Source organism: Pteropus medius, unplaced genomic scaffold (assembly GCF_902729225.1).
Source record: "Pteropus medius unplaced genomic scaffold, Ma_sr-lr_union100, whole genome shotgun sequence".
Taxonomy (NCBI): Eukaryota; Metazoa; Chordata; class Mammalia; order Chiroptera; family Pteropodidae; genus Pteropus; species Pteropus medius.
Window position 1 is genome coordinate 2,513,850 of NW_024356336.1, and position 21,688 is coordinate 2,535,537.

The window sequence follows — 21,688 nt, forward strand, 5'->3', positions numbered from 1 at the left end:
ACAAACCAGGCACAACCTGTGTTTATCTGAGGGGACACATCTCTGGCAAGTTTGTTTCAGCCTGCAGGACTTTATAAAAAGAGGAAAATTCCATTACATGGCTGGTGGTCTGGTTTGGCCAATGCTGCATCCAGGAATGAATTTGTTTCTCCTGAATGGGTCTATTTTCTGCCCCCCACCCTTATCCCCACTGGATCTCTTTCGTTTGGGTATTCGTTCAGCTAGCCATTATATTTATTGAACTCCTACCATATGCATTGACTAGTACCAGGTGCAGTGGAGGAAATAAGAGATGAATTAAACGTAGGCTCACCATCTATAATCTAGGTCAGGCACACAAATGGCTATGTCATTTATTTAGCAAATATTTTTGAGAGTGAGGCAGTCTCTGGTGAGTAGAATGAGAGAAGGACTGTGTTGGGGTAATTGTCACAGGGGCTTTAGTGACACAGTGGGTGAATTTCCTAGTGGCCTAGGATTCTTTGGAGCCATCCTGGTCATATGAAGCAGTCAAGACACAGATGTTGCAATGTGGCCAGACCTCGATTTGAATCTAGTTTTCTTCATGTGTAACCTTATAACCTTGAAAAAAATACCTTCTTTAGGGGTGTGTGTGTGTGTGTGTGTTGTGTGTGTGTGTGTGTGTATGTGTGTGAAATACACGTAACACAAAATTAACCATTTTAATCATTTTTAAGAATGCAGGTCAGTAGTATTAAGTACATGCACATTGTTGTGCAACCATCGCCACCATCCATCTCCAGAACTTTCATCCTACAAAACTGAAACTCTGTACCTATTAAACACTGACTCTCAAACCCCTTCCCGCCAGCCCCTGCTAACCACCACTTGACTTTCTGTCTCTATGAATGTGGCTACTCTAAGAACCTCATATAAGGAAACATACAAGTATTTGTCCTTTTGTGACTGACTGAGTTCGCCTAGCATAGTATCCTCAGGGTTCATCCGTACTGTAGCAACTGTCAGAATTTCATTCCACTTTAAAGCTGATTAATGTCTATTGTGTGTATATACCTCATTTTGTTTATCTATCCATCTTTCAGTGGACACTTGTGTTGCTTTTGCCTTTTGGCTATTGTGAATAATACTGCTGTGAACATGCGTGTATAAATATCTCTTCGAGTCCCTGCTTTTACTTCTTTGGGGTATATATCCAGAAGTTTAATTGCTGGATCATATGGTAATTCTATGTTTGATATTTTTAGGAACCACCATACTGTCTTCCATAGCAGACACATCCTTCATTTAGTTTTATATGCATTGGTTTTTCTCCTCTATATTAAACAGGCATGGTAGTATGATGACCCAACTAGGGTTGCTTTGAGGATGAAATGAAATGGTGTCTTTGAAGGTCCCAGAGGAGTGGATGGCACACAGTAGGTCCTCAGTACATGTTCATCACCTAACAGAGGTGAGGTCTGTGTTAGCCAAAGCTGACAGACATGTGGAGCCGGCCGTCCTTTCTCTCTAGCCATCCAGGCAGCCTGACCTTCCACTTTAGGAGTCTACTGCCTTCTATCTATCTTCACCTCTTTTTTCTTCTCCCCAGGCTGTGAACGAGCTCCTGCAGACCCTGGACCTGGAGAAGAAGGCAGTAGCCATGGGGCACAGCCAAGTGAGTGGAACTTCTTTCTTAGGCCATTCTGCCCATCACATTAGGGACCCAGATGAGACCCGATGCATCTCCTACCTCAGTGTCCACTACTTCTGTGCGTCTCCTTTTCAACAAACTGAAAACAAGGCTGGTGATTTTCTGCCCTATTTTACAAGGCCATGAAGATAAAATGTTATAGGTGTGAGAGGAAATAACAGGGAGGAAATATCACTTATTAGAAGTTACACTCCCTGGGGCTTCAGTGGTTGGGAAGAGTTAACATACTGGACCTCAAGATGCCTTTCCGAGCCCCAGGAAGAGCTGCCATAAAACCTGAGAGGAAAAACTGATCCTAAATCAGAGCCTTGTAACTTTTACTTTGCAACCAACTGTAACGCAACTGCAGTCCTCGCTGATTTGCAGCTGTAAGTGAAAAGAAAGGGCTTGAGAAGAAGGCCCATGATTATTGGAGTTGAGAAAAAATAGCTTTTTCCAAACTGGTGTTGAGCTAAAAGCTCTCCCAAAAATGTCTAAAACATTTCAAAGAATTCTAATATGCTCATACATCCTGCAAATTTTCAAGAGGGAAAATATAGTATTTAGGACTTTCCAAACGAATTGACTTTTGTTTTTGTGGAAGACCCATTACAATCTCCCAAAACTAGTGTTCCATGGGTTATAGTTTGGGAATTAGGGTACTGAGATTGTAAATGACCAGGTGATGGGCAGGGCACAAGGGGAAAAGGTTAGAAATACAAACTGGAAAGAAAATAGACCAAAAAAAAGTGCCCCATCCATCTCCCTACTTAGTTATCTACTGATTGATTAACATCAACCATTAAACCTTTGTCAATTACCTTTCGCTTCCAAGTGCTTTGAGAGGTACTGGGGAAGGACTCTGGTCTCCCAAAGCCCACCATGGTGGCATTATTGGCCATTAGTACTTCTTGGAACCCTGAGTAGCTTGTACCATCACACCTCCTTCCTTGGAGAGCTCACAGTCATTGATACTGTTACCCGAGACACACACTAACCTTGCCCTGTAGACTTCTGGATCTTGCTAAAGTGTATTGGTTGAAACTATTAGTCTACTATGGTCTCAACCTTGTTTATTCTGCTGAGAGTTGGCAACAACCTTGCAGACATTTCCAGGAGAGATAAACTTGTTGGTTACTGGGCTCCCACCAGGAGCCAGGTGCTACACTAGGCAACTTCACGTATTATTTCTGTTTTTCCCTTACTTTCTCTTGGTGTAGATCCCATGAAAAGATGGATTGGTTCAAATTCAGAGTCTTTTAAATACACCATGAGTTCTATTATTTATTAATGGAAATAGATAGCAGTCTTTACATACTGGTCTTTATGGTTTGGACTCAGAGGAATTATTCTTCAGCTCCAACAACTTTATCCTTCTAGACCAGCAGCTCTCTAGACCAGCACCACCTGAGAGCTTGCAGGAAACATAAGCTCTCAGGTGCCACCTCAGACCCGGTGACTCTGAAACTCTGGGTGTGGGACCCAGCAGTCTGGGATGTAACAAGTCCCCTAGGGGAGGGGTCTCCAAACCCTGGGCCGCCGACTGGTACCTGTCTGTGGCCTGTTAGGAACCAGACCGCACAGCAGGAAGTGAACAGAGGGCGAATGACTGAAGCTTCATCTGTATTTGCAGCTGATCCCCAGCACTAGCATCACCGCCTCAGCTCCACCTCACATCATCAGGCATTAAGATTCTCTTAGGAGCACGAGTCCCTGATGCCAGAAAGGTTGGGGACTGCTGCTCTAGGAGATTCCAATGCTCACTCAAGTTTGAGAACCACAAGTCTAGATAATTACTAGTTATTTCATAAATATAAAAACCAGTCCCTATGTTCCTAGCAACTATTGCAAGCAAGGAAGAAAGCAGAAGGTGAGAAATCGCTATATAGTTTCACAGTGGTGAGGGCAAGCAGTCTATAAGCCAAACATCCCAGTAATAAAAGATTATTATTATTGAGTAATACTTGATTTTCACTAAGAAATGATCAAGAGCAAATTAAGGTCAGTGTATCCTTTGGAAGCCAGGGTAGGCAATAGACTGACATCTTTAAGGGCAGATGCAACTCTCATGCATTGCAGGATTCGGCACTTAATAGGTGGGAAGAGAGAAGAGACTGACCTAGCCCATACCCAGGCTCCACTGTGCGAATCTTGAGTGAGTGAATCTTGAGTGAGTGATCTCGCCTCTGAGCCTCAGTCCTCTCATCCATAAAATGAGGCCATTGCTTTCTACCTCTCAAGTTGGCTGTGGAAACCTGTAAATTGTCAGTTAACAGGATATGGCTGTCATTAGTTGTTGAAAGCATTTGTCAGTAGGGCAAGATGCTTATCAAACAGGACAACATTTTAACGTTTAAAGAATTAAACTTAGAAAATTACTAAGATGAGAAGAGCCAATTCCTCAGCAGTACCAGATATGGAAGCTATTACCATATCAGATTTTTTAACCATGGCCTTCAGCAGTTTTAGAGAAAAAAAAAACAGCTTGCATAACAATGGCCCTCATAGATTCCTTAAAGATGAGGATGTTAGGATGTTACACTCTGCTTAGGTCCGATAAGCAGCCGGACCCATGAAAAGCGAATAATTTAGATTTTTCTTTGTGATTTTCAGCCCCTGGTGTCTTATTGAGGCCTCTGCTGAGGGCCATGACATTTACAAATAAGGTGGAATTCCACATGCAGTGGCCTTCTGGTTGGCAATATGCTATTAAAAGGGGGAAAAAAATCAAAATAAGATTCTGCAGAGGCAATGACTTATTCTCGTTCTGGGTATGGTCATTTCCAATTATCTTTTTAATGAAAGCTTCATACTTAATCAATAGTGGTTTAGGCAGCAGCTGCCGCCTTTTGTAATATATGAACTAGTGTTGTCATCACTTTGATCATTGATTTTTTTTTTTATAGCAGCTTTTGGGACTCACTAGCTTGTGAAATTAATACAGTCATTACTGAAGCAATCTGATAGGTAATGAGTCAATCGTGTCTTTATTTCAATGAGGCTAATTGTCTTGGTGGCTCTGGCTGATAGGAAGTGTTCTGTAAGGCGATGGAGGGTTGCAAAAACAGAGTTAGCACCGATTGGGTGTGCTAATTTTCATTTTCCCATCAAGAAAGCGTTTGCTGCGGGGTTGGCAGTGTGGTCTTCATTACAGAAAATGAATTTAGGGGAATGGAGACTATCGAGACCCTTTGTTCTACATCGAATCAAATTAGGATGCAAGCTCAAACTTCAGGTGTGTGAAGTTCGAATAATGAATAAGGAAACGAAGCCTCATGTTGACATGGAGACGAGGTGCCGGAGATGAACTCAAGGTTTTTGGTTCAAGTTGATCACTGGCTGTGTGAGCTTGAGTCGGTTACACGACCTTCCTGAACCAATAGATTCCTCACAGGGTTGTTTTGAATGTTAAAACGGGACATAGGAGAAAAAGCTTTGAAAATTGTAGATGCCACGTAAATATTGATTACATTCAGTGATAATTGTAGCCTTATCTGGAGTCATATAGAGGAACATAACTCCTCGTGCTGCCATTTACTAGTGGGGGATCATGGTGAACGGCCTTTCTTCAGCCTCAGTTTTTCCCTCCATAAAATGGGGGGGGGAGGGTCATAACAACTGCCATATAGGATTATGCATGCAAAGTGCTTTACGTGCATATCAAGTGGTTGGTTCAGATCCAGAACAGCAGTAAGGGCTCCATGAAGTGTTAACCATTAATCGGTAATGTCGCCAAATACTTGATAATGTCACTGATTAAGATGGAACTGTCCAGTGTTTCTAGAGAAATCAGACATCTTTGGGGTAATAAGCTATATCTGGCAAAGAAATGCACAGGGCTGTACTAGAAATAAGCATAAAGGCATCTGAAAAGTAACCCCTTCTCCCTGTCATTGACTCAAATCCCACCATGAGCACCTTTCCTTTGCCTCTGGGGACCTGAGACCAAGTGTAGCTACCCTACAGCCTGGCCCCAAAGCTCGGGCTCTCTCAGAAAATCCTTTTGTGTTCCTTGCAGTCTATTCAAAGGTGGCCCTGCGGGATGCTGAGGAGGCATTGATCACATTGCTGCAGAGGCCTTCATCCATTATTGATGAACCAAAGCCTGGAAGTTGTGGACTGCCATTTTCCGCTAGATGCCTGAGCACCTTCCGTGGGTGGCACCAGCCTGGCCCCATTCTCCCTGACCAAGGAGGGCTGGCCTCACTTCCCCCACATTCTCTGCCCTTCCTCATAAGGCAGGACTGAGGATTTCTAGGCTGCCACTCCTCAAAAAACTCTCATTTCCATGACTGACACCAAACCCACAGATTCAGTCTTTCCTGGGGTGAGGCCTGGGAATCTGGGAATTCTGGTGCCCAGAGAAGTTTAGGCAGATCTGCCCTAGCAGTTTTCAAAAAAAATGTATGTTTGAATCCCCTGGAGATGGCGTTAAAATACTGGTTCTTATCCAGCAGGTCTGGGGGAAGGGCCTAAGGTGCTGCATTTCTAACAAGATCCCTGGCAGTAATGATGCTGCTGGTGCATGGACCACACTCTGAGTATCCAGGGGCTAGCAGAGGGAAAGAAGAGCCATCAGGAGACTAGATACTTTGATAATTTAGACTTTCAGTCAAGGGCAACTGCTAACAAATATTCTAGGTGGATACAAGAGAACTGGGGTCTGAGTGGCAACCAGCTCCCAATTCAGACAGTCTTGTTCAGTGGATGAGAAGTCACCTGCCGCCTTCTCTCTTTCCAGGTTTTCCTTAAGGCGGGCGTGATCTCCAGACTTGAGAAGCAGCGAGAGAAGCTGGTGTCTCACAGCATCATTTTATTCCAGGCAGCCTGCAAGGGCTTTCTGTCTCGCCAGGAATTCAAGAAGCTAAAGGTATGGAGGCCAGCATGCCTCATGAACCCGGCAGAGGTGTGAGATCCTGGAAAAGCACCATCCGTGCTGGTCTGGGGCTGTAATCTTGTGCTTCTTACACTTGCTCTTGTGCACAAATCCCCTGCTAGTTATTGTTAATGTGCAGATTCTGATCCAGTGGGTCTGGGGTGAGCATGGGGGTCTGCACATCTCCCATGATAGTGCCAGTGCTACCAGCCCACCAATCACCAAGTGGTGAGTCTTTCAGTGACACTTTACAAGATGTTATGATTGTTTCTGGGACATGGACATCAAATTACCAACGATGTCAGCCTTGATCTTGGCATCCAGGGGATTGTCCAAGCCCTTGGGGGTCAGTTCATGGTTTCAGCCTGTCCCATCTTTCATGAGTCAGCAGATAGAGCATGGGCAGGATCCGGCCACTGAGACCTTTGGGACCAAAGGGCCAATGAAGAGTCTGAATTCCTGAACCACTATCTTCAGAGAGCTCCAGAGACTGAATTTCTTCTCTGGAGTCTACACAATGGAGACAAGGCAGCTTGGCTCTGGAGACATAAAAGACCTATGTTCAAATCCCATCTCCACCACTTACTTAGCTGGGTGAAAGTGAAATGAGATCATGTGCGCTGAGTATAGTACGTGGCACATAGTAACTGCTCAATAAATACTCATTGCTATTACCTTAGCATTGTTACTATTAATTACCCCTACTAGTACGGAGTCTCATTACTTGTGTTTCCAGCTTATATGAATTTGTAAAGTCAAGTCTATGTTCTTGACAAAAGCAGAAAAAGGCAAGAACATTAATAATTAAAACATCGTGGGCAATCCCATTGACCCACTGCGCTCTGGCAGTTTATTCCTTGGAATAATTTGGAACAGAGGTTAGTTAAGAGCCTGGACTCTGTCTGCAGCCAGACTGCAGGGGTTCAGATCCTGACTTTGCCCCTGAGAAGCTGTGTGGCACTGGGCCCATGACTTTTACCTCTCTGCACCTCAGTTTCCCCATCTGTAAAATAGAGATGATAATAACACCTGCTTTTACAAGACTGTAGTGAGGACTGAGCTATAAAGCGTGTGAGACGCTCAGGGTAGTGTCCAGCATGTGTGAAGCCCCGTAACTGCTGTACATGTGTTGGCTATTGGGATGATGGTAAGAGCAAAAGATTTCCTGGCTTGTTAGTCAGCACAATTTCCTTTTACAATAACCGTTAATTAGGTCATTGGTTCTCAAACTGTGGTCCCCAGAAGAGCAGCATCCGCATCAACTGGGGATCTGTTAGCAATGCAAATTCTCGGCCCCTTCCCAGATTCATACTGACTCAGACCCTCTGGGGGTGGAGCCCAGCCATCTGTGTTTTGACAAATTCTCCAGGAGATTATGATGCACACTCAGGTTTGAGAAGCATGGAATTCATGCTAAATACACTTAGAATGATATCTATTCCCAAAATATCGACAACATAATAGTGGCCATTGTTTCTGATGGGCAATTTTAGGGATTTTCAAGGATCATTTTTTGCCTTGCATGGTGCCTTTTGAACCTAATCTGATGATAAGATATGACCCATTGCATACTATTTTCTACTGCTCGTCTATTATTATTAGGTCATGCAAGATTCGATTGTAGTATTATGCCTGATGCCAAGAGCCCGACTCCCTGGAAGGAAGCTTTAAAAAAAAATTTAAGTATCTAACCCCTTCCACTAGGATATTTCCTCCATCTCCTTTGTCACCCTCTGCCTCCTCTCTTACCTTCACCTTCACCAGGTTGGGAAGGAACCCCTCAATTCTCTGGTCTCCTTCCCCTGCAGATTCATCGGCTGGCCGCACAGTGCCTCCAGAAGAACATGGCTGTGTTCCTGGCAGTCAAAGACTGGCCGTGGTGGCAACTCTTCGGTTCCCTCCGGCCCCTGCTGAGTGCCACCGTTGGAGATGAGCAGCTTCGTGCCAAAGAGGTTGGTCTACATGGCAGGCAGTCACCAGGTGGCTACTCCCTCCCCATACCCCATCTTGATGCTTGCATCCAGACCTACTACCTCCACATCTGAAAGTTCTTGAGCCAGGAGTGCTCTGTCCAACAACCCTGGGCACCCCGCTTCCAGATATCCCCCTGCTCCCATCAACACGGACCACCCTCGTTCCTGTGCCCAGCTCCTCTCTAGGCTCATAGGTGCTGGTTAGATGCACCATGACTACCCTGGGATGCATGAACACTTACCATTTAATCCTGACAGTGGGATCTTTAAGTCTTTTATCTTCTTACCTCTCAGAAAACACTTCCCTTACTGTCCTTTCTACCTGTTAGCACCTACCTTTGATAGGTAACTGTTTTGATTGGTTTCTGGTTTATCCTTCCTCTTGTTCCTTTTTTGCAAAAATTAAACACACACACAGAATTCCTTTCCTTCTTACACAAAAAGGAGAATACTACATATGCTCTCTTGCAATTTTCATTGTCACTTAAAAATATTTTTTGAATCATGCCATGTCGTGTTTTATAGGGAGCTTCTTCATTTTTCTTTCATGGCCACACGTCCGACTCCTTTGTGTGTTTGTTCCATAGTTCTTTTCACCTGCCGGGGGTGGGTGTGTGTAAGTTGCTCCTAATGGTGGTATTGTAAGCACAGTGCTGAGTCACTGGCAGAAAAGTGATATTCGGGGAGGAGGAAGAGCTGAATCACACTGTCCCACTGAGGCAAGCCCAGGCTCAGGTTAGCAATGGGCCCATTCCATGAATATGCATTCGGTCCCCAGTCTGGGCTGCTGTGGAGTAGACTGGCATAGCACAGACATTGATGTTCAGAAATGGTGAGGGAGGGAGAGACAGAGACAGAGACAGAGAGACAGATGGAGAGAGAGGTGGAAAAAAGGAAGGAAGGAAGGAAGGAAGGAAGGAAGGAAGGAAAGAAGGAAGGAAGCCAGGAAATGGGAAGGAAGGAAGGAAGGAAGGAAGGAAGAAGGAAGGAAGAAGGAAGGAAGGAAGGAAGATAGAGAAAGAAAGAGCCCCTTGTAGGAACACAGCACCTGGGCATCGTGCAGGTATGCTGGCTGAATCACCCACTCCATTTCCCAGCCCTCATAACACACATGGAACCCACACCACTGGTCCAGAATGGCTTCTGTTATGGTATTTGTTTTTGTAGGAGGAGCTTACTGCACTGAGACAGAAGCTAGAGAAATCGGAGAAGTCTCGGAATGAACTTCGGCAGAATGCGGACCTACTAGAGAGCAAGGTATCTTCATTTCTCCTGTGTGGGGTCTCTGTGCAGGGTGACATCTGCGGACATGAAGAAGATGGTGTGCCTGGCACTGCACTGAGTGCTTTACAAGCCTCTTCGGAATAACCTTGTGAAGTGTTTATTGTTATTGTCCTTATTTTACAGAGGAGAAAACTGAGGCCCTGGAATATTAGGTATCTTCCTGAGGCCACACAACCAGCAAGTGTAGACCTTAGATTCAAACCTATGTTAACTGGCTCCAAAGGGAAACATTTATTAAACAAGTCACAAAAGCACAACTCTCAGGGAAAAAAATGATACATTTGACTATTTTATTTTATTTAATTATTATTTATTTTTTAATTTTTAAAAAGTTTTATTTTATTACTTTCAAGTATACAGTATGTTGGTTAGACGTTTAGGTAGTTTATAAAATGATACTCCTGATTGCTCTCTCTCTCCTCTGGCTCTACACTTAGCCAATACATTAATGCTGACTGCATTCCCTAGGCCATGCTCCCCATCCTGTGACCATCTATCAACTACTAATTTGTACGCCTTTAACCCTTCACCCATTTCTCTTAGCCCCCCTCCCCCCCTCCCCTCTGGCCATCGCCAGATTGTCCTCTATATTTGTGAGTTTTTTGATTTGTTTGTTCTTTTTGTTCCTTAGATTCTGCATATAGTGAAATCATATGGTATTTATCTTTCTCTGTCTGACTTATTTCACTCAGCATAATAACCTCTAGGTCCATCCATGTCATTGCCAATGGTAGGATTTCATTTTTTTTAATGGCTGAGTAATATCCTATTGTATATATGAACCATAACTTTTTATCCAATCGTTGATGGGCATTTAGGTTGCTTCTGTATCTTGGCTATTGTAAATTGTGCTGCCGTGAACATAGAAGTGCATAGATCTTTACGAATTATTGTTTTGGTTTCCTTTGGATAAATACCCAGAAGTGCAATTGCTGAGTCAAATGGTATATCCATTTTTAATTTTTTGAGAAACCTCCAGACTATTTTCCATAGTGGCCACACCAAGTTGCAATCTCACCAACAATGTACGAGGATTCCCTTTTTCATTTTAAAGTAATATATCAACTTCTATTTATCAAAGCAAAAAATGAAGACCCACCACATACTTGGAGGTGAAATTTGCAACATATGTAACTGGCAGAGAGTAGCCAGAATATGTAAAGAACTTCTTGAAATCATCAGAAAAAGGCAAACACTCCGATAGGGAGGAAAAAGAGCAAAAAATAGAAATTCGCAGTTCCCAAGAGGGGAGCTCTTATTTCAAGAGTTCAAATGTTCAGGAATTCAAATGGGCAATAAACTCATGGAAAGATGCTCAACCTAACTAGCAAGCAAGAAATGCAAATTAACAGCCCAAAGATACCATTTCACACTTCAGATGGGCAAAATCTAAGTCTCTTGTAGCCAAGTGTTGGCAAGGATGTATAGCAGCAGGAACTTTTATAGGCTGCTGGTGGGATGGTACATTGATCTCACATTTAGAAGACTAAAGTGTTGTGATTTCTTCCTCCTCCTGCCCAATTCCATCTCTTCCTCTTTTTTAATCCCTCATCTTCCTCCTTCTTTTTAAATGGTATATTAAGGTCCAACATACATGCAAGTTCACACATTGTAAGTATACATCTCAATGGATTTTTACAAAGTGAACACACCAATGCAACCAGCACCCAGACTGAGACTTGGATCACAACCAACAGATCACTCCCAACTTCCTCCAAACCCCCCTGGCATGCCCGCTTTCAGGCAGTACTCTGCAGAGATAACCACCAAACTGATTTCTAACCCTAATTTTCTTCTATTTTTGAACTTTGTCTAAGTGCAATCAAACGTGTGTACTTACTTGTGTCTGATTTCTTTCGTTTGACATTTATGTTTGTGACATTCATCCATGTTTTGTGGGTGGCTGTGTAATTCATTCTCATGGCTGTATAGTATCCCCATTGTGGGTACAGACCACTATTTATCCATTCTACTCTAACTGGTTGTTTCCAGTTTTAAACTCTTATGAAAAAAACCTGCCCTTGTCTTTTGGTTCACATATCATACATTTATGTTAGGACTATACCTAAGAATGGAATTGCTGGGTTTTAAGTTATTTCTATTTTCAGTTTAATGATACTGCCAGGCAATTTGCTAAGTGTTTGTAACAATTTAAACTCCCAAGGCAGCAGGTGAGCTTTCCGGTTGCTCCACATTCTTACCAGCACTTGGCAATTTCTGTCTTTTTTATTTAGCGTTGTTGGTGAGTGTGTAGTAGTGCCTCATTGTGATTTTTAATTTGCAGCTTTGCACGTGTTTTTGGCTGTTTGGCTATCCTCTTTGGTAAAGTGGTCTTTCAAGTCTTTTCTGTTGCTTTTCTTATTGATTTGTAGCAATTCTTTATATATTGTGGATATGTGTTCCGTTGTTGGATAGCTGTGGTACAGATCTCTTCTTCCACTCTGTGGCCTGCCTTTTTTGATGCAATTATTCGAAGTTGTATTTTCTGTCTTCAAAACTGCCAGAGGGTGAGGAAGAGATCAAAGGGCTCCAGATCTCCCAAACCTGCTTCAGTTGTAGTAGGTGCACTTTTTTGGTTTCATTCTATATTTTGTCAATTCTCAGGTACACATTATTTTCCACCTTTGTACATTTCTTGAAATGGAATGCATCTTAACAATCAGTGGCATCTCACACGAAAAATTGGCAGCTCTTTCTTTCTTTCTTTCTTTCTTTCTTTCTTTCTTTCTTTCTTTCTTCCTTTCTTTCTTTCTTTCTTTCTTTTTTTCTTAAGTTTATTGGGGTAACATTGGTTAATACAATTATATAATTTCAGGTGTCCAAGTGCTTTCTTTTCTTACGTTCTTTTTTATTTTTTTATTTTTTTAGGTGAGGCAACCTTTGGTTGACCTCACAGATTGCAAAGACCTTGTCAGCTTACAATCCCTTATTTTTTATGCCTACAGCACCTGGTCTTCCTAGGTGGTCTCCCATCCAAGTACTAATCAGGCCCGACTCTGCTTAGTTTCTGAGATCAGACTGGATCGGGCTTATTCAGGGTGGCATGGCCATAGACTATTTTATTACGTTCTATAATGGTAAATCTTATAATTGATGGCAGCTCAGATTTGGTGAAATGTAACATATTGAGGCCCAAGTAAGATTTCATTTGAAGAAAGGGCTCTAATTCCCTCTTCTGCCCCAAAAAGCTACTATGGATTTATATTGGTTGCTTTAGCACTTTAAAGAGCATCAGAATCACTGTTAACCCTGTAGCATCCCCAGGCCCTCCTCTTCCAAGATCCAGAAGGGAATCTTGATGGAGGAGTCCTTCACAGTTCTTAGAAGCCTTGAGGGGATCCTGATGCAGGTGGTCATGCTGCATTAGAGCAGTGATGCTTATACTCGAAAGTGGGCCAAAACCCCTGGAGCAGGTGTTAGAATACAGATTGTTGGAGACCTGCCTTAGGGATCCTGAGAGATCCTTAAAGAATGTAGGCTTAGGGTGGCCCCGGAGTTTCTGTAATTCTAATAGGTTTTCAGGTGCTGCTGAACCTGCTGGTTCAGGTCCCACACTTGGAGAAACAGGCTAGAGAACAGATAGAAGGTTTCTCCTTCCACGTGGTTCTACTTTATTTTGGTGACTTTCTATTAACACTTGGGAGCAGACACCCCTGCAGGGCCATGCATTAGAGACACCCCAGTCCCTATTCACAGCCTCTGCGCCCCACCCCCTTGTCACAGTAGGGGGTGGAAGCAGTCAATAGAAATGTAGCTGAGACACATCGTGCCTCCTCATCAGAAACTCCATTTGACTAGGCTTATTAAAAAGACAACATTATTGCAAAATGATTTAAGTGCTTCATTTGTAAAGGAGCAGAAGAGGAGACGAGGATTCTCGGAGAAACTGGCTATAAATATTCTTCAAGCGTGCAAAGTCTGCCTTGATGCAAAGTGGGGTTTTTTATTTTCACAAGAAAGCTGGCCTGTCCTCTTGTAGGAAGTATCTATAAGGCTATGGGAGCTCATGGGGATATATGAGAGAGGTGTGTGTTCTTCTTTCTCTGGAATATATTTTGGGCTTTCCCAAGACCTTATTTATGGCAAACGACTGAGGCCTGTGCACTCCAGTGTCTGGCCTCATTAGTCTGAGTGGTGTCCCTTTTTGATGAGGAATTGCTGAGAGGATCCACCAGGATACAGTACGGACTGGAGATTTAGGTCAGAAAGTCTATTTGCGAAGCGCTGGGGGAGTTTGGTCCTGATGGTCGTTGAGTGGGGCTGGTTGCTTATCTCTAGGATGATGAGGGAAGTGCCAGAGTCACATGGTCAAGTGGTTACTGAGCCTAGATCACATCCCAAGTCTTCTGACTCCTAGTTCCATGCCCTGCCACATCTCTGTGCCTCTGTGGGGGTGATGTGGTATTCTCTGATTCCTAGGAGAATAAGACAGCCTGGTTTCCTATCCAACTCAGAATGTCATGGTCTCTTGGGCCTTAACTGCTAGGGCATACTGGGGAGGGTATATTCCCAGCAGACAACTGGCTTCAGAGGCTCTGTGGCCATAATGTGTGTTAATTGATGATCACTGTGAAGTTAGTTAAGGCCCAACAGAGCAGAGTAAAAGCTGGAATGTTCTTTCTGTGTGCCTCAGTTTTCCCATATAAAAATCAGAGCCATAATCTCTTCTCTACCTACCTTGTAACAGAAACAAAGAAGCCAAGAACCTTGTAAGGTAAGAGATGAGTACAATGACCTGAGCTGCCATATCTGGTATGGGAGCAGAGATTGATCAGGATGGTTGGCTTTCTATACTTTTTGTACAAAGCATTGTGGACAAATTCTTCAAGTCTCTGAGCCTTTGTGACATCATCAACAAAAAGGTGACAATAATAGGTGCATATAAAGCAGTTATCACACATAGCAAGTCTTTAGACATCACCGTTATTACTAATATGTATTTGAATTCTTTTTACCCACTCCGCAGCAGACTGAGTTTCTCGAAGAGAATGATATATCTTAGCTATTTCTATACCCCTCGAAGCATTCAATGCAAATTGAATAAATGAATGGAATAATGCTAAATTTAATAATTAAAGTAACATTTAATGAGCAATGTGTCTGTGCCAGGCGCTGTGATAAATCCTTTACCTGCATTATCTAATTTTACCTTCAAATAAGACTGTGAGGAAAGTGTTAGTACCCCTATGTTTAAAGTGAAGCCCAGACAAATAAAACAGTTTGCCCAACATCACATGGGTGGTGAGGGGCAGAGCTGGGATTTGAACCCAGGTCTGGCTGGATCCAAACAGGCCGTGATAGAGGAGGAGCATCTACCCAGACTGGGAATGAGGTCAGGTAGGGCTTCTTGGAGGAGTAGTCTTGAAGGGTGAGCAGGAGCTGGCCAGCGATGAGGTGGAGAGGCATTCCAGGCAGAGGGCACAGCAGGAGCAGAGACAGAGTGTGGGGACCTGGTCTGGCACCCACAGTCCTGGTGGTTGAAGTGTCTCATGTGCGGCGGGCGGCGGTGGGGGTCAGGCCATGAAGCTGGGCGAGATCACAGGGGCTACGAGCGTCATGTTAGATGTTTGGACTCCATCCCGAAGGTGAGGGATGGACCAAAAGACATTTTCAAGACAGGATGTGTGGGTGATAGTGCCCAAGGAGTTAATTTTTCTTGGGAGGGGAGGGGCTATGGCTCTAGAGAACTTTGAAGACCCCTTTAAAAGCTCATAAAAGCACATAACTTCCCCTTCTACTCCCAAGGCCAGCTGGTAATATATCATCCCCATGTGTCCCGCTCGGAATCATGACCCTTCTCCTGGCGTTCTTAGGAAAGTGGCCCCACTTACCAAATACCAGAGGCTGTGGAGCCCCCGCTTTACTCCTTGGTTCGCAGACACTTATTAGTATAATCAACACATATTCTTTGAGCCCCCAAGACGCAGTTTGATGACTGGTTAGGAATAAGGGCTGGCTGCCTTGATTCATAGGTAGCTCTCCCACTGGCTGGCTGAGTGTCCTTGGGTGAATGTCTACTCCTTGGTGCCTCAGTTTCCTCCTGTGCAATGTGGAGACATCAATACCTCTCCGAGTTGCTGAGGGTTCTGTGAATTAACCTGTGCTGGGCATGTCGTAAGCACTATCTATGGTAGTGATGATTATTAAGGTAGCTATTACTGTTACTTAGTTGTGGGTGGGTGATGTGCTGGCTGGGAAGAGAAATGTATAGGATGGTGTCTGAACTGGTTCCCAGCATCTCTAGGTGAAGCGGAGAGCATGCCACTAAGCTAGAGATTTGTTCTCAATTTTCCCTAATGACTGAGGCAGCTTTGAGGGCAGATACCCTAGACTGAAGTCTGAAGCTGAAGCTTAAGCTTTTTGACAAAGCACATTGACCAGCCAGCTGGCTATGCAGTTAAGTCGGCCTTTCACTTATTGATTCATTTTCATTTCTTCTCTCTTTTTTCAATTTTTTTTTTTCATTTTCTCTTTTAGTTTCTCAGGTTGATGGGGATGGGGCTTCTGTTCCACTGGGGATCCACATAGGTTCCCTTTGGCCATGGCCCTGCAGGACTGTTTGGGGTTCAGGTCTTATCTGGCCTTTGATCTATACCCCACTAGCTGTTTAACTTGACCACTGCTTCCTGGTCTGCTCTAGGTGGTTGATGGCTCCCACTCTGCTGACTCCCAGGGATGAGGATTTGAGCTGGATGGATGGTGGCTCTGGGACAGAGATCAGTGCTGTAGTTATGAGTTAGGATCTGGGACTCAGGCTTCTCAGGCTAGACCCCCTCTGTGACTTATCAGCTGCTATTTGAGCAAATCATTTCACCACTCAGTTCCTCAGTTTTCTGCTCTGTGAAAAGGAAATAATAAAAATATTTCCCCCCTTCCATAAGGCATTTGATGAATTTAAAGAAGATGGCATATTCCAAGAACTTAGCACAAGTCTATCCCCGGCATTTGATGAGTGGGAGCTAGTTCTCATACCAGGGCTTATAAGGAACAGATACTTTTTCAGTTAAATCGAAAAGTAGAGGAGAGTGAAAAGGCAGTGTTTGCTTTCTACAAGAAAGATGGTTTGGGGTCTTGAGAGTCCTTGTATATAAGAGCTAAGGGCAGATTGGGCTAAGACATGGCACCCCACATATGGTTTTCTTATCTCCTCAACTTGACAGTGGGATCCTTAAGGGCAGGGTCTGGCACACAGTAGGTGCTCACATAATGAATGACTTGTAACAGTGACAGCCCTAGATCACACATCTAGATCACACATGCTCAATTTTTAGAAGCAATCAAATCCCCATCCCTACTCTTCCTCTAAATAGCAAATGGTGCCCTCACTCAGGATATATCATTTCACATGTTGCAAAATGTACAGCAAATTCAGTCATTCCTGTCTCTTCTCTTTGGCAGACCCTGGAGTCTTTATCCCTAAGTAGAAAGAGGGTTTCTGATGATTTGGCCAAGTGGTAGATCCAGAGAAGGTTTCAGAATCATTTTTAGTTAATTGGTCCTTGAGTAATCTGCAAGGACCCTTCTGGATTTGCAAACCAGACTCTTCCCTTGCTAAATTGTTTTTCATTTTTATTCACCCAATAGCTCTGGGCGTAGAGCCTACCTACCTCTCGCCTCTGGTCAAAGCCCTTGGGCCCCTAAATGTGGGAAGACAGAGGGATTTGTGGGAACAAGGGAAGGTCAGGGGTTACTTGCCTCTGTGAAAAATACCTGTCATTTCTCCAATTTGAAAAGGCTAATTGTCCTTGGGGCTCCAGACTTGGGTTCTGTGGAACTCAAAATTAATGAATTAAATTAATTTTGTGCTCCCTTTGCTCAGGCTGATTAGCACAAATTAAATTTCACAGGAATTAGCTAAGGCGGAGAGAACATAATCCTGGTGTTTGAGATCAATGCTGATTGCAGAGATGGGGGCGGGGTGCGGGGGTTAGAGTGTGCTCTGGGGTATACCTGGATTACACTGGCCTGTATTTGGTGCCTAATGCAAGTGATCACTTCTCCAGTTCCAATGCTTCTGTGTGCCTGTAAGCAAATCTAACCCATCTAAAGCCAAGTGTGAGGCCAAGGTTAAGAGGAGAACCTAGCAACTTCTATGGCGGTAATTCTTAAACGTTGTGCATAAGAATCACCCTGGAGTGTGTTGAAATTTAGATACCTGGGTCCCACCAAAAAGATTACGATTTGGGGGATATAAGAATCCTGGAATTTGCATTTTAACAACCACCTCAAGTCATTGCGATGCACCTGTTTCTCCAGAACACTTCAAAGACAACAGTATAAGGAACAGCAAAAGGACGCTCCATCTCAAAGACAGTCGTGGTCATTACTTGGATCTGACAGATCTGGGTCCAAGTCTGAGCTCTGCCACTTACTTGCTGTGTGACTTCAGAACATTCCTCTTAAGCCTCCTTTTTCCTTCGTTTCTACTGAAATCTGCATTGTGGTCTGAGCAATCACTGGTGGATCAACAAGATGAAAAGCGGATGGTCTAGAGGAGGAAATAAGTTGGGGAGCGTGGAAGGCACAGAGCAGCTCCAGTCTCTGTAGCTCCATTACTATTTCTTTGGACTATTTTAAAAAGATATTTATTGTTTTGCGTTTTTCTTATTACAAAAGGGGTTTAAAAATTCAGCAGTACAGAAATGCATCACAAGGAAATTGGAGTTCCCTGTGAGCCCACACTTCCAGGAAAAAACAAACCCTATTAAGAGTTTGGGAGTGCCTTTTTCTGTGCAAGCACAAACAAAAATGGGAACAGGCCAAAATTCTCTTCTGCAACTTTGCTGTTTTTGCCCTTGGCAATATGTCTCAGGGATGTTTTTTCATGGGGTAGCTGGGTGATTTTTGAGACAGTTCTAATGGAGACTAGCTTGGTAGGGCAGCTGGCTTTCTGTGAGGGCCACTTAGCGTCTGTGTGATAACACCACCCCTTAGCACACCGCAGAGGGTCTGATGGGAGAGTGAGGTGTGCTGATGTCTTCATGGGCAATATTTATGATGCATAATCAGAATGACAGTGGACAATAGGCATCGCCTAATTCAATGTGTTTTTTAATTCGAGACCAAAGCCCCAGAGAGGAAGAGACTTGTCCAAGGTTGCACGACGTGCTAGTTGTTGTATCTGGACCTGAACTCTATACTTCGACTCTATTTTTTTCTCTACCTCTTTATTCATTGCGTAAGAGGCAGCCTCTGCTCCATGAGTGACTCTTCGGTACAAGGTCTTTCGAAGCCTCTTGGTCATAATGGTCCACTCATATGTTTCTCTCCTCATTTCTTTGGCATATCTGGAACCTGGAAATCTGCATTTTGGAACAGTAACACCACAAGAGTCATGACCCATTTGGCATCTGTAATTGGTCAGTTAATTGGAGAAAAAGAGTCAGTGCAAGTGGAAACTGTTTCTTTTTAAACATTTTTATTTTTACCTTTAAACATGTCTACCTTAACTCCCCGAGGTAGGACCGAAAACTTGGGGATGAGCATCTGACTCAAGATCCACTTCTTAAACCATGCGCCTAATAATTCCTAGTTTTGATCTTTAAAGCAGAGCAAATAGCAAAGTAATTTGAATGCAGAAAATTATTTTCTACTTCTAGTTTTTTATAGTTTTACACCTATACCTAGTTGACAGAATTTTAAAAAGCAACTCACTTCTTTTTTTTAATTCCTTCCAAAGCATTCAATCTAGTTTTTATGGAAAATCTTCATCCAGTCATATTTTATAGGTTTATGTAATAGCTAATTGAATAGGTAATTATGGTAAAAATGCAACAGGCAAGAACGGGTGGGTCACACTCACAACTGATATATAGTATGCATGGCTCTTACCTGGTAGAGGCAGATGGACCATGGGGAACCACAGAAGTTTCCTGGCTGAGAGCATTCCTATATGGTAGGCATCTGTGAGTGTGTCTTACGAGGGAGTCTGTTGGTTAGTCCAGACAGATGGCTCACTGAAGGATGGCTAAGGAGAATTTCTACTGGAATAACTTTTTAAATTGAGCACTTAGTACATGCCAGGCACTGAACTAAGCTTTATGTGGATTATTTCCTTTCATTCTCAGAGCACTTCTATAAGTTATCCCTTGGCCTCTAAAGCAGAGAAAACTGAGAATCACATAGGCAGCCTGCCTAATTCAGTCGCACAGCTGGTGAGTGTTGGGCCATGAATTCTCACACACCAAGATCAATACAATTCCGAGGTCCATACTCTTAAGCACGTCATTACACTGAAGGGTTGCCATGCCACGATAGGCAGGGATTTGTCCAAGTGCAGCCCTCTGGAGTGTGTATGTGGGGAGAAGGATTGGTGGTCCCAACAAGTGACACTGCTTTAACCCTCTCCATCTCAGTTTGCTGACTTGACCACAGAACTTGCCGATGAGCGTTTCAAAGGGGACGCGGCCTGCCAGGTGCTGGAGAGTGAGCGGGCAGAGCGGCTGCGGACCTCCCGGGAAGTCCAGGAACTGAAGGTGAGTGGTCTGGGGTGGTGGGGGTGGACGAACAGGGTGGCTGGGAGTGGTTGGGCCTGCCTCGCTGTGTTCACATCTGTAATCAGTGAGCCTAAGCAAGGTGCACAGGCTTATTGACTCCCATGCTCAAGGTCCCGGGAGACATTTGGATTGGGCCTTGCTAAGCTTTGGCCTTGGAGGTGCCCTGGGTAAAGACGGTGCAGAGGGTGGACAGTCCTGGCTACGGAGGCACCATGGTGCAGATTGTGCAGGGAATGCCAGTCTGATCTGAGAGGAACCATGGGTGAGATAGCCAGCCCAGGCCTCTATCTGGCTGGAGTTTGAACCGCGAGGCCTTTCTTTCAGAGCAAGTATGAGCAAGTCCAGAAGAAGTTGAGAGAAGTAGAGAAGCAGTTGGAAGAAGCCCAGCAGAAAATTCAGTTGAATGACTTGGAAAGGAGTCACACTGGAGGAGGTGAGCAGATTGGAACTCTTGGGATTATATGTTGGTGGCAAAAGCTGTCCTTTTATTTCATTCATTCATTCATTCATTCACACTAAGCACTTACTTTGCACTAGACATTGCACTAGGGGCTGAGACTTTGGCAGAGCAAACAAGAACAGTCCTTGGCCTCCTGGAGCGGACAGTCTAGTGGAACAGGCAAATAATTACACAGGTAATTAAACAGATTATTCAACAATATCCCAAATAATAAATTATCAATGTGACAGTTGCTGTTCACTAATAATACAAAGAATGATTAAAAATAAAAGTGAGGCAAGGCAACTTTATATGAATAATTTTAATGTAAAAATTGAGGAAGGCAGTTCAGTAGTTAAAAGTGAAATCTATTAAATTGCATTTCTGGATTTAAATCTAAATTCCATCTCTTATGAGTGATTTGGGGCATAGAAATTGTTGTGCCTTTTTATAAAATCTCTCAGAGGATGTCGTCATAGATGATTAATAGAAAGTGTTTAGCCATGTGCATGGCACAGAGCGCTAGGTAGCTATTAGTTACTTTATTATTATTACTACTACTAATAGTGGGATCGTTGTCCGTGCTCAATCTGTGGAGCAGAAACTACTACTATCCCCATTTAAAAGCAGTGTCAGGCACTCAGCAGTTATTGAATGAATGGAGAGAAGGTGAGAGGACCCTTGAATTGCCCAAGGATAGATGGATGCACCCAGCAGAGCCAGGAATTTCTGGTGGTGCCCACCTTACACAGTTGCCTGGAGACTCACATACCATGGTTGGATGGGCACAGTGACATCTTGGTCAACCCTTCTCCCCAGTCTAAATGAATTAGGTGCGAAGGGTGCCCAGTGTGTCTGTCAGCTTTTATAAAATGTTAACATCATTCTTTCAGTCCCCCCAGAGAATTTATGCCCTAGAAATGTCAGGGACACTCAGAAGAACAGAGGTCTGGAGGTGGTGGGAAAGAG

At 43.7% G+C, this 21,688-nt stretch overlaps 1 protein-coding gene and 1 pseudogene across 1 annotated transcript in view; one reads left to right on the forward strand and one right to left on the reverse strand.

Moving 5' to 3' along the window:
- The window catches only part of MYO18B (myosin XVIIIB), a 247,364-nt gene that overhangs the window by 100,830 nt on the left and 124,846 nt on the right, over positions 1 to 21,688 (forward strand). Inside the window, 6 exon segments of the mRNA XM_039861993.1 lie at positions 1,571 to 1,636; positions 6,393 to 6,521; positions 8,336 to 8,479; positions 9,668 to 9,757; positions 20,140 to 20,259; positions 20,605 to 20,713. Coding sequence (XP_039717927.1) covers positions 1,571 to 1,636; positions 6,393 to 6,521; positions 8,336 to 8,479; positions 9,668 to 9,757; positions 20,140 to 20,259; positions 20,605 to 20,713 — 658 coding nt within the window.
- On the reverse strand, positions 12,721 to 12,839 carry LOC120602041 (uncharacterized; annotated as a pseudogene).